Genomic DNA, 12,417 nt, shown 5'->3' on the forward strand with positions numbered 1-12,417 from the left:
TAATTAAGGCCACGTATTGCTCTGGTCTCTGTTCAGTTTTGAGACTCTCTGATCACTGGTTCATCTTCTCCAAGCTTACAGGCAGAAAATAAAATCTGCTTAGCCTGTGGTCAAGACTGTGAGGAGAGGGACCAATGAGGCAAAGCTGGAATTACAGGCGTCTTTTTGAGGCTGCTGCTGCAGACCCGGTACAACTCACCAACACTTTGACATCTTACATGAGTTTATATGAACATGAGTGTGCAGACTTAAACCTTTTAAATTACCATTTCTTGTGTCAAGCAGAACAGAAGCCAAGAGCGGCCGTGAGTGAACTTACTTTTCTAATGCTATCTTGAGATAACGAAGCTTGTTTCTCGTGATAACAGGTCAATTTATAAAGGTATCTTGAGGCAACTTAATGACCCAAGTCCCAGTTTTTACTGTACACCTTGCAGCAACCTCGCTATAGCTTAGAAAGACACTTTAGTTGAGCTGGGACATCTTACAAAACAAATGGTCGTGCAAAGCAAAATAATCAGTGGGTAGTTTGGGGATCAGCAGCCAAAATATCTGCCCTCTTAGTTTTTTGGATCCATATGCTATGGGCTTAAGCTAATGTGAAATAGAAGTGGGATAGATGTGGTCAGCGTAACATCAGTCTAGATACACACAAGAGAAGCAGTTATACCAAAATAATGTTTTAAATCTTCAAAATGCTAAAGGCACACCGCCTTTTGTGCCATGTGCCATGTGTTTGCTCAGATTATACCAGTTTATTGTCAACAAACATTCAACCCAGGCCAATTTAGGCCAGTCGATGCACTAGCTGTCAGCATGATGTTACTTAGAATTTTGTTTGATTTGAGGGTGAGGATGAACAAAGGTGATGTGGTCCATGTTTGCATTAGACTGTTTCCAACCTGCAGGGTGTCTTTTAGAGGTGTGTCCTGTTCTTGACAGTAATTAAGGGAGTTAAGCTTGACAAAATTCTCAGACATCTGATAACACACACTTTTCTAGTTCATGCTTTGCTATTCACACTTTGGGCCATTTGGGTCATCTGCCAATCAGGAGGTTGGTGGTTCGATCCCTGGCCTCCGCAGTCCACATGCCAAAGTATCCTGTAAGATACTGAACCCCAAAAACTGCCCCCGATGTTGTGCCATTGATGTGTGAATTCGTATGTACATCGCTTTGGATAAAAGTGTCTGCCAAATGACTAATTGTAACAGCAATTGCTGTTGACCTTGTAAACATGATTATCTAACCAAAATGATAATGTATAAGAATGATCTTTCACGCTCAGCACTTTCCACGTGCTGGCTCCAACAAATACTCGGTTGTTCAGTTAGTTTGGTAACTTATTACAGATTAATCTTATCGCTCAGCCACACACACACATAGCCACCCTGTCCTTGGCTAGATCTCAACTATAGTAGAAGTTTTAATCCTAATGGGACTACCTAGTTAAATACCTACCTATTTAAGATCAAATATTCACCTCGTTAAAACAAATTGGAACATTCTAGACTTAAGAGGTGGAGTATTGATTGCAGGGCCAAAAGTATTCTCTGTAATTCTTTCCATACAGTGTGCACCCAAACATACTTTAAAATCAAGAGATAGCAAACTAACCTTGATTCATGACGATTGAGTTAAATATTAAGTAAAACGTTGTGGCAGGGAAGAGCAAAGTTTCAGACACGTTAATCTTAAATCTGTTTCCTTACCCAAAACAAAACTTTAAGGCATGAAATCTCACTGCTTTTGCATGACTTATAATCCAAAGGGTGTGACACACCAGACCACAGATGGTGTCAAAGGGTCAAATCTCAGGCCGATGCAGTGTTCTCAGTGTGGGACTTTGCGTTAAAATGATTTCCTATGCAGCAGTATGTTTTGTCACATAATGAATTACTTGCAGGATGTATTGGCTCCATATGTGCTGCTATAAATTGTTTCTCACAATAAGTTCCAGTGACACAAATACTTTGCAGGGAACTTCATTTTTACCAGCCCCTAAACTTGTTGTGATATTCTGCCATCTAGTGGAGAACCTCAGGGCTACTCTTTCAGTAGAATAGTAGTAGTCGAATTTAACATATTTTGCACTCTTACCTGTGTTTTTGCTCAGGATGGGAAGTAGAATTTGGAAAAACACAACACTGTTTATGCAACATGACAACCAATGCACGTACAGTACGGTTTGCATGACGAACGTATCACATACATCTCACAGGGTAGTGTTCCATTCTTTAGTGAGGAAATGTTCCCTCAATAAAGACAAACACAGGTTTTTATATCAATGTATTAATGTTTTATTCTAATTACAATAAACAGAATATATCAGTCCCTTATTTGTACAAAAATACCTGAAAAGGTTACAATTAAGATTTATAAGCCATTCAACTATTTACAGATTGAAGCAAAGCACATTTTGAATACAGGAGCTCTCTCTTACAAAAAAGAGATAAGTTACTGTTTTCTTTTTTGCATTCCCTGAAATACATAATAGTTTATATTTTTATATATAGATATATTTTTACTTTACTCATTTGTACAGCCACGGTATCTTGCATTGTGACAGTGTTATGAAAATGCACACGAGAGTCAAGATGATCATCAATGAATCCATCTTTGCAGGATCGGGGCCAATACACGTTCGACTGCAAAAGTAAACTGAAACTGAACATGCAAGCATTCATTCTCCATCACCTTCCGCCAGAATCATTTGGAGTGCTGTCATCGAATACTTATTAAACATGCAGGGTTTTTGAGCACGAACGGTCCCCTCTAAATGATAGCTTTGTCTGCCGTTTGGTTCACAAACGTTGGGTTTTTGCAGAGAAAGAGGAGTCAGCAGAGGCACCATCTGTTGTTACAAGTTACCTGGCGACCAAAACTCACAGTTATTTCATTTACATGTTTGAGTGTCTATTAAATTATCTCTGTAAGACACAAAGTCACATGGTCAAGTTCTTTCAATTTACTCCAACTGATGGCATAAAAAATTTGGATTTAGTAGGAATCGGTCAGCTGTTGTTGCCTGTTGGGGCTTTAAATCAGTTCAGGTAGCCAGGCAAGGAAAAACAGCTTAAACAGCTTAAACAACAGTAACAGTATATAAATAGTAGCAACACTATGTACTGTACTCGTTAAATTGTACTGGATCGTCCCAATTTTGCTGCAAGGATACTTCTCAAGTAATCACAACTAGCTGATTGGTGGTGCACATAGTGGACAAAAGTCTGTTGTAATAACTCCCAGCTTAACGAAACTGAAGTATTTCATCATCTTGTACATAAAAGTCCGGGGATGTGATGGACCAGTAGTTTTTAACATGCTCCAAGTCAACCCTGAGCAACTCAGTTACATTCATGTCTGTTAAGAGGAAAAACGTGGCTATCCAACTCCCCTGATTTTCACGTGTTCACTAGCTGATTTTATGTTTGCATTTAGAGTGAGACCCTGCGAATATTGCAGTTTTTATGTGAACGTTAACTCCACCTTAAAGGTCAGCGGTCCTTCACATGTTGACGTCTGCTACTGCTCACCTCTGTCAGAAAAAATGGAATATTGGGAGTTTGCGGATGACAGAGTGGCCAGACTGCTTCCAATCTCAGGGGACTTAGATTACAAGAACTTAAGATGCAGCTGGAAACAACATTTCAGAGATGTCTCAATAGCTTAAGATGACTTTCAGCAACTAGTTTATGCACTGTTATAATCCAGATTCTTCCAAATATCCACCTATCAAATATCAGTGACAGAATCCCTACACATTAAACTCAAAATCCCCATTCATGCAAATGATAAAACCTACATACTAAATGAAGTTTCTTCATTCTGCTGAAAGGAAGTCAATGCTGCTCTGGTGCGGTTTGAATAACATGGAGGGTGGAGCATGCAGGGTAAAGGTTAAATTGAATGAAAAGGGCTTTTTTTTCCCCTACATCTAAATTTCTATGATTCTTTCTTCAAGGCAAGGTGTTTAAACAGTGAATTATGAGAATGTTGAGGCTTACTTGACCCAGTTTCCCAAAACATTTGCGGCTTCGTTAATTAATATCTATTTTTTCTAGTTCAGGTCACCACAAAACTGTGATGAAGGGAAAAGTTTTTAACATAAAAGTCAATCTGGGAGAAACAAGAACCGTAACTAAACCCCAAAAAACATTGTGACTAATGCTTTGGGAAACTCGACCTGTCATCTATGGGAATGACCATGTTAACACTAAGGATGCCAGTGTGCTTTAAAAACGTCACTTCATAACAGGTGTTGATGACGACAAAATAGTTTTTGAATGAAACTAAAAAAAAAAAAAAAGAAAACAAAATACATCAATCGATGCTATGTCATTACAATAATAATAATAATAATAATAATTAGAATTATAAATCACACTGGTCAATCATTTCATGGTAATGACAAAAGGAAACAGTACAGAACAGCGCCGAGAAAAAGAAATCTAAACTTTTCAAGTAATCAGTCACATCCAGATAAATAAATACATTTTGCTGCAACAATACTTTAAAAAATGATTGAGTCATTGCATCTTAGATAAATAATGGTGACCTTGCACAGAGAGTCAATGTGGCGCAGCTGCTCTGCATCTCAGATGTTCAGTATAATTTTAGACAACCTGCAGGTAAATAAATGGTGGCTGTTGATGTTGCATTACCAGTGAGTACAAGCAGACATCAAACTGCCTGCTGGCTGGTGCCTTAACCAGAGCCACCATCAAAGCTTGGACTGCGTGAGGCTTCAGGAATTTCAGGGATAATCATGGAATAACAAAAAAGCTGTTTGTGGTGAGACATTTCAAAGAGGGTGGCTATGGACTAAATTTAGTGGGAGTGACGGACTCTGAGTATAAATATCATCAGAAATACGTCCAATTACTTGAGGCATTTGTCTTTTTAGTATTTGGGGTGGCTGGGTTTTGCCCTTCATGTGTTATCCATTTAGTTTCATTCTGCCAAACATGATCAGTATGTGCTGAAAGAGTTCACCTATCTATTCCAAAAGAAATTTGACCCAGGTCATCTGGAGGCCCTGTGCTGAAATCTTCCTTTCACTATCGTTAATTACAGGAGCTCCATCGTAGACTTGCCCAGAACACAAAAAAAAAATGTGCACTTTTTTGGACTGACCTCTGCAGGCATTAGGAAAACAATAGATTTCTGCTGAAATTGCACAGTGTATTTGTGTACTCAGTGACTTCATAATAACTGCAAAATCCTCTGCTTCACTCTGGTGTTCTCATTATCGTCAATCAAAGGCCCATCATGCACCAGAGGCAACTCAGTCAATTAAAATGAAGGGACCTGGGATGAAACAATCAAAATTGGCCCTGTAGTACTTTAGCAGTCAGAAGTCTGAATTCTCCTGAACTCCACACTGCCGCATTGTGACAGTGTATTTTTACTTTATCCAACAGCAGGCTAAAGAAAATGTGATGAGACAGGTGGAGAGGAGGGAGAGAGAGAGAGGTGTAGCAACAGCAGCTAGCTTGTCAGAGACAGTGAGTTCATACAGAGGTGATGTGCAGTAGGCAGTAGGTGTATATGTGATACTATTGGCTCACAAGTACTTCCAGGAAGAAAAAGGCCGCATTATATGGAATGTAATGCACAGAGTCTACGATCGGTGTGGAGTCAGAGCGCTAAACCATGTTCCCAGCCACATTTATGTTTGACAACGTCTCACTGACAGATAGGAGGCAATTTGCGGAACAACATGTGACACATGAAAAGAGGGTCCAGAACCAGGACAGCGGCTTCCCACAGGATCCACTGTATCTCTGGGCTGATCTCCTTTTTTATGACAATGATTTTTCTTTCCTTTGATTTGCTGTCACTTGAAAAAACCCTGAAGGAAATGCTAGTGGTTATCCCTCCCTGTGTTGAGGTGAGGAGAAATGAACAAACAATCGATACTCTCCATTGTCCCACTTTATCTTTTGCAACAGGTATCATGTTTACCTTGCCTGCAGTAAACTATTGCATATGGCTGAACTTGCTAATTTCCCCCAAATTAGTTACCTGGTTTCACTTTTCAACATTACTATCACCAAAACTGTCTACCCGGTTACACAGTTCCTCTAGCTTTATTACTTGGTATTTCACCCTGAATGACACAGCGGTTTGATCTGCTTATTCATTTTTGAAGTTGCATGGGAAATACTTGGTGAGAAAGTGAAGTGGAGCGTGCAATAGAACAACAAATACAGAATGACCTTATTGTAGCTTATGTGAATAATGAAGAGTTGAAACTACCCAGAATGCAAAAGGTGGACTCAAGACAATATTGATAACAATACATGACTGTAATGAATGTATCATTAAGAAAAGAAACCCTGTGTGGTCAGAGATGAGCAAATAAATTTATGCCAGGGTGGTCAATGCAGATTTCGTATTGTCCACTGTTAAAAAAATACTTTATTTCAGTTCCAGATTTGTCCTCGGCCATTTTCTCCAGGCTCCTTTGACTCGACAAACTACTGTTGTTTCCAAACCTCAAAGGGACCGAAGAGCAACCCTCGCTCTGGCGCCTTCGGATCTCATCCATGTTGAATTTTGACATGTCCTTACATGCCTGCGACACTAGAGGGCAGTGGCACCATCTCACAGTTAAGTAATGCGACAGCGGAGAAGTCATGCACCGTCAAAGGCCATTCCCAGTTCGATGAGTGCAAAACTAAGAGACAATCAACTCTCCATCTACAGTATGTTCTTTGAGGACATGGGATGAAGTTTGAAAGAGACTACTGTTTGTTCTCGGAGAGCAGAGTGGTCCACACGAATTGAACTGTCCTGCTGATTGTCCAGTTGAAGGGAAATACAGTCTACACTTGAGCTGTGTGACGAGACCTCGGAGGTCCCTGTGTCCAAGCTTATTGATGACTATGGGTCGCAAGATTGTGGAAGATTTTGCAACGTCATTGATACAAACGGCAGTGTTCATTTCCTTTATCTTCTCGACTGCGGAACCTCGTGCCAAGTTGTGCATCCGACTCCTCCGACATCCATGCAAACCAAGAGGAATCCAACAAGTCAGCAGTCTCCGGCGGACTCACGACAATATAAAATGACAACAACGAAACATCAGTCAATTCACCAGCTTCTTATAAAGGTAAAAACAAAAAGAACCAACCAACAGAAAGGTTCTTGTTGTTTCATTTGTTTTAGGCAGAGTCAGGTCAAGTGATAGGGGTCATGGGGTCAGATGATCCGAAGATGTCATAAGGCCACGACGGTGCACGGGTGTTTGAGTTTACAAGGCAGCACTCCTCTGTTGAGCTGGTAGAACTCCACCAGCTGAATCAGGTCAGTGAATTTGGTGGCGCCGTCGTCAAGGCTGAAGAAGACCTGGCCATCCTCTTCACACTGCCGGCGTCAAAGGGTCCGGGTGAGAGCGAGCAGGGACACACCGCATGGAAAGAGAAAAGGAAAGAGACAATCAGACCTCGCAATCGTTTTACCTGTTTGGGCTTGTTAGCAACAAAATGATATATTTCCCATTATTACTTACTACAACTTACTATAAGTTATTATCAATGCTCTGCCTTAAGGGCTTAATGCAACCCTACAATCTGCAAGGGGGTACTGAGCATACACAAATGATTTTGGCCAACAGAACAGTCAAGGTCACAAAAGACACGTAAACAGATGAACAAAAAAACAGCTTTAATGTAATGAGGGTCAACATGTCGGTCCATCTTTCCAAGCAAGACAAATATTGTTGAAGCCCTTTTCAAATGCAACTTGTTCATTCAACACTGAAGGTCCACTATTTAATAAAAGAAAAACATCAAGAAATGCATACCGGTAGTATCTGGAAATGTTTGATTTTCTGGTGATGGCACAATGTGAGCACAAACGCCTTGGGGTTACTCTGACTGACTCTCAGCAGAAACAACCTGTGCAACAAGAGAGAGGAGGACGCTGTCAGAGGAGCACAATTTTAAGGATACATTACAGAAAACTGCATGTATAAAATGAGCTCCAGCTCCCTCACCCATCTACTTGTCCCTGCTGGTGGATTATGCGATGGGATTCTTCTCTGGTTATCCTGCCATGGAACCACAACTGTGCTATGTGGATGACTGCAGAGAGAAAAAAAACATACAAAAATATTTTTTAAAAACTGTTCATATTATTTAAGCTTAAAAAAAGTGAAAAGAAGTTAAAGATCAACTGCTCTGTTGATCCTAAACATGTTTGCGTTTACCTGAGCTTAGTGAGGAGTGGTGTAGTGGACTGTGGGAGCCTAATATGTTCATTCGTTGACTCCTCTTCTGAGAGAGACGCCACATACAGAGAAAACAACAGGGATTAGTTCACAAGCAGGTGTACATGATAGTTAAGGGTGGACATTATCTGACTGTATTTACACACATTTCTTCACAGTTCAATGTGCACACAGTCATTACTGTATTGTAAAATTATTTTCTAACCTTAAATGAAGGCAAAGTTGACACTGGATCATACTGACTTAATTACTGTGGACTGAGTTCAAGAATTCATATTTTGGCAGCTGCCCCACAGCCACATCAGCTTTATGAACAGACAAACAACTGCCGCCCGCTCAAGAGAACTGAAAAATCAACACTTGGCTCTGTATGAATATTTGGGTAAAATAAATAGTGCCATCTGCACAGATCCTCTGAGGTCCGCTCCGAGCATTGTTGACCGAGCTAACAGAATAAACCGAGGTTGTGTCTCACCCTCCACGCATGTCCCTCCTCCATGGCAGCACTCTGAGCTTCCACAGGGTTGTCAATCACCCTGCCTATCCTCCCTGAGAAATCCATTGCCACAAGGGAGTTCTCCGATACACTCCGCTAGGGGGAGACAGAGATACATGACAGTTAAAATGTCAACTTAAAGGCACAACTGACCAGGCTGCAGCTGTGTACACAGGCAGAGCAAACGCAGTGCAGCGGAAAGTGAGGCAGCACAGGTGAACATTTTGGTGAATGTCTTTCTGCTAAACTGGTCGGACTTGTCTGTTAGCTGTTCCTGGTGCTGCATACGTTACAATAGTATTTATGCACAGTGTTTTGCTCATGTCAAGGATCTGGGGGTTACTCAAAGCAATGTGGTTACGCTGAAACAGTCAATTCACTGGTTTTAAGGTGCTTTTAAGGCAGACTACGTGGAAGGAGTCTCACTCCCTATGATATAAAGGGCTCATTCGAAGGTAAAAAAGCCCCACAATTCTTTTTTTCTTTTGATTATATACTGATGAAATCTCAACTATGATTATTAAAGAAGTAAACTTACCACAGGCGCTGAGAAGTGTGAAAGTAAGGTTTTTCTCTGTTGAGGAATCTTGTAATTCTGGTACAATACAATCCCATACTGCAAAGACAAAGACACACTGGTCAACCAAGAGACTCAGCTTCCCAACCCATTTTTGATCCTAGCCAAGTTTAAGACTTTTGAGAGTTTGGTAGCTGTGCTGTGGTGTATGCTGTGTGAGCAGAAAAGAAAAAAACACATAAAAAACAATGTTATATATGAATATATTTTTTTTCCTTAGACAGTCTTGGAGTTGGAGTTACCTTAAAGAGTCGGAAGGCAGTCATCCAACAAGTCCTGCCCTGCTCATCCTCAGCACACAGCATCCTCAACTCCTTCAACTCCCCTCGACCTTTATTGGGCTGCAAAGGAACATTTGTCAGAATGATCACTTATGGAATGAAATGAGCTGATATATTTACAGCATCTACAACTTAAAAGGAGGAAAACAGCATTGAAATGAAGCAGAACCTCAGCACTCATACACATGTGCCAATGCTCCGCTCATGAGGCAGGGAGCTGCACAGGATGTCAATCACTGCTCAGCTCATAATATTTCATTAGAAATCAGCTTCATCTCGCTTCTGTCATCTGAGACTCACCTTGATACAGAACTCGTAGTCTGTGGGCGCACCGTGCTGCTTTTTGCCTGTGATGACAGTGAAGATGTTGCTGTCTTCAAGGTCTGCTAGTAGCTGTAGATGTCTCGGCTCCTGGAGACAGCAATAATTAATAAGTCAGAACATCACAGAAAGACACAGCCTGGAGGTGTACTGACAGACAAGAGCCGTATGCAGAGAGACCACCATCAATAAGAGGCTGATCTTTTGAAGGTAATAAAAACAGAAATATTTACTGTGTCATTACTAGAAAATGTCTCAAAAGTTTTAATGATAAATATTGTCTGAGTACAAAGTAAAAATAAAGACGTCCATGTTAGAAACATCTAAATGAAATACATGCTGCTCCTCGGAGATGAAAAGACTGAGCTGCTGTCACCTTTGAAGTTCCTTTTGTAGAGCAGTAGAGTCCTGAGCGCCGCAGGAACATGTAAACTTTCTTCCACGACTTCCGGCCCACCTCCTTCACATACAGATACCCCTGGATCTCTGGACAGCTACTGGTTGCTAGAAAGTTCTGAAAGAGGGAGAGGGAGAGACATGGAGCAGGAGATCAGCGCACAGATGTTTTGGATTCATTCACGTGCCCCATCGAGGAGCCTCCGGAGGGCAACGCTGGATCACACGTGAGGCCTGTGTCACCGTCACAGTGGGGATACTGAAAGCTGCAGCAGACACCATCTGCAGAGGCATCAAAGACGGGAGGCTATTGTTTTCTGTCATACAACACGTCGTCATCTGGGCTTCTTGCATCAGTGACTGACATCAAGACTGACAGCCGATGGCTGAGATGGGCGGCAGCTTGAATTCTTACATAACACGGCAGCCACCACTGTAAGGCTGGACATTGTGCTATTGACTGTAAAATCAGCAGGGGTCCTGCCATTGTCATAGTACATACATGCACACTACACACATAAACATGTATGTAAATATATGATTAATGTATGCTTTAAACATTCATTTTCTATTTTAAACGCAAAAAGGGGGGAAAAAAAGGAAAAAGAAAAATTGTGTCATGTTATGCAATGTGCCTGCCAAGACATATACAGTAGCCTACATACATTGAATCAACATACAGCACATTCCTTTTGGGAAGCCTTTAAGCCGAAATTGTCTTGTGGGTGTCTGAAGTATTTGGAGTTTGCGGTTTCCATGTTTCACAAAAATATCACACCATGAAGTGGCAGGTTAAGTTATTAGAGCTGATTTGGAACCTGTGGCTTGCGGCTGGAAGCTAAACTGTTCCAGAGGACTCTTCCATATTTAAAGCACATGTTTCCCAGTGTTTTGGAAACATCTGACAATGGGCCTCATGCATGAGCGTTTTCCGACATTTGCGGAGCACACACACGCGACGTTCATTCAAAAGGCTTTCTTTTTCAGGCACTTTGCGCCTCGCTGCCTTGTGTTGACATATGCCTCTTGCATAATTGCAGATATTGCAAACACCTGGTTGAGCTCGGGTCAGGAACCGTCTTGGTTTGGATAGCACTCTAATTGAGTGCAAAGATCTTGTGTTTAGAACAAGCCAAACACTGGTGATTCCTGACACAACTCAGGCTCACCACATCCCCATTCATTATTGAATGACTCCTATTGACTCCTCTATGTAGAGCATAACGGAGCACAGCGTCTATATGATCAGCAGGGGAGTTAAAAGCTTTCTGCGAGTGGAAAGGATGAAGGGATGGATTCCACCGGTGGTTCTGTCTCTGACAGCTCCATTACTTGATACTGTAGAGAGCCAGACTGCATGCAAACCCTCCATCCATTAAGACCAAAGCTGTTCAAAATCCCAAGAATCTTTTTGTCTGGTCTCCTCCCAGACTTTTCCTTCTCTTCGTATCTTCTGTGAAATCAGTGCTTGGCCCGTGAGCAGTCTGTGAGGCAGATAAGTAGCATGACTCAAGTGTGTGAATTTGTACTGTGCAAACATACGGTAGGCAGGTGAGGAACTGTATGTTCTATTTCTGCCTGCCTAATTCCATCCATCGCAAGTGTCGGGCCTGCGGTGCGTGTGCCGAGACAGTCATGTGTCAACAGGGGATCAACAGTAGTTATTACTGCAGGCTCTGACGAGACACACTGTCTAAGGGTCAGAGGTGAGGTATGTCAGCTTGATTGTACACTATGTGGCAGGTGCTGACTCTGAGGTAAACTAAGCTGTGTGCGTGTCAGAAAGAGGAGAGAGAATGAGAGACAGACGGAGAGAGAAGTGTGTGTGTGTGTGTGTGTGTGTGTGTGTGTGTGTGTGTGGGCGTGTGTGCGTGTGTGTGTGTGTGTGCTGAGTGTACCTGGAGGAGCTGAGATGGTGGAATTGTACGACTGGTTTCCTGGCACCATGCAACCATGTGCTCTGGGAAAAATGTCTGGTGGAAGAAGAGGAGGAGGCAGACGGACAGACAGAGAATATCAGCCACTGTGACAATAATTATGGGGTAGGAATTTGTGACAGAAAAAGAAATGCCATGCAAATCTCATTAGTCCAGTCAGCTGTCATAATATT

The 12,417-nt window shown here is 41.7% G+C and overlaps 1 protein-coding gene across 3 annotated transcripts in view; it reads right to left on the reverse strand.

Moving 5' to 3' along the window:
- Positions 1 to 2,337: 2,337 nt before the first annotated feature.
- Positions 2,338 to 12,417, reverse strand: part of LOC143324563 (growth factor receptor-bound protein 10-like) — a 65,153-nt gene continuing 55,073 nt past the window's right edge. For 2 of the 3 annotated variants that reach the window (XM_076737175.1, XM_076737174.1), the window contains exons 8-17: positions 12,206 to 12,280; positions 10,288 to 10,425; positions 9,891 to 10,001; positions 9,552 to 9,650; positions 9,271 to 9,348; positions 8,712 to 8,828; positions 8,216 to 8,282; positions 8,003 to 8,090; positions 7,811 to 7,904; positions 2,338 to 7,371 (exon numbers count right to left, since the gene is read on the reverse strand). In XM_076737175.1, coding sequence (XP_076593290.1) covers positions 7,225 to 7,371; positions 7,811 to 7,904; positions 8,003 to 8,090; positions 8,216 to 8,282; positions 8,712 to 8,828; positions 9,271 to 9,348; positions 9,552 to 9,650; positions 9,891 to 10,001; positions 10,288 to 10,425; positions 12,206 to 12,280 — 1,014 coding nt within the window. In that variant the 3' untranslated portion in view covers positions 2,338 to 7,224. The remainder of the gene's footprint in view (positions 7,372 to 7,810; positions 7,905 to 8,002; positions 8,091 to 8,215; positions 8,283 to 8,711; positions 8,829 to 9,270; positions 9,349 to 9,551; positions 9,651 to 9,890; positions 10,002 to 10,287; positions 10,426 to 12,205; positions 12,281 to 12,417) is intronic. The other variant, XM_076737176.1, reaches the window with a different exon arrangement.

Source organism: Chaetodon auriga, chromosome 8, assembly GCF_051107435.1.
Source record: "Chaetodon auriga isolate fChaAug3 chromosome 8, fChaAug3.hap1, whole genome shotgun sequence".
Taxonomy (NCBI): domain Eukaryota; kingdom Metazoa; phylum Chordata; class Actinopteri; order Chaetodontiformes; family Chaetodontidae; genus Chaetodon; species Chaetodon auriga.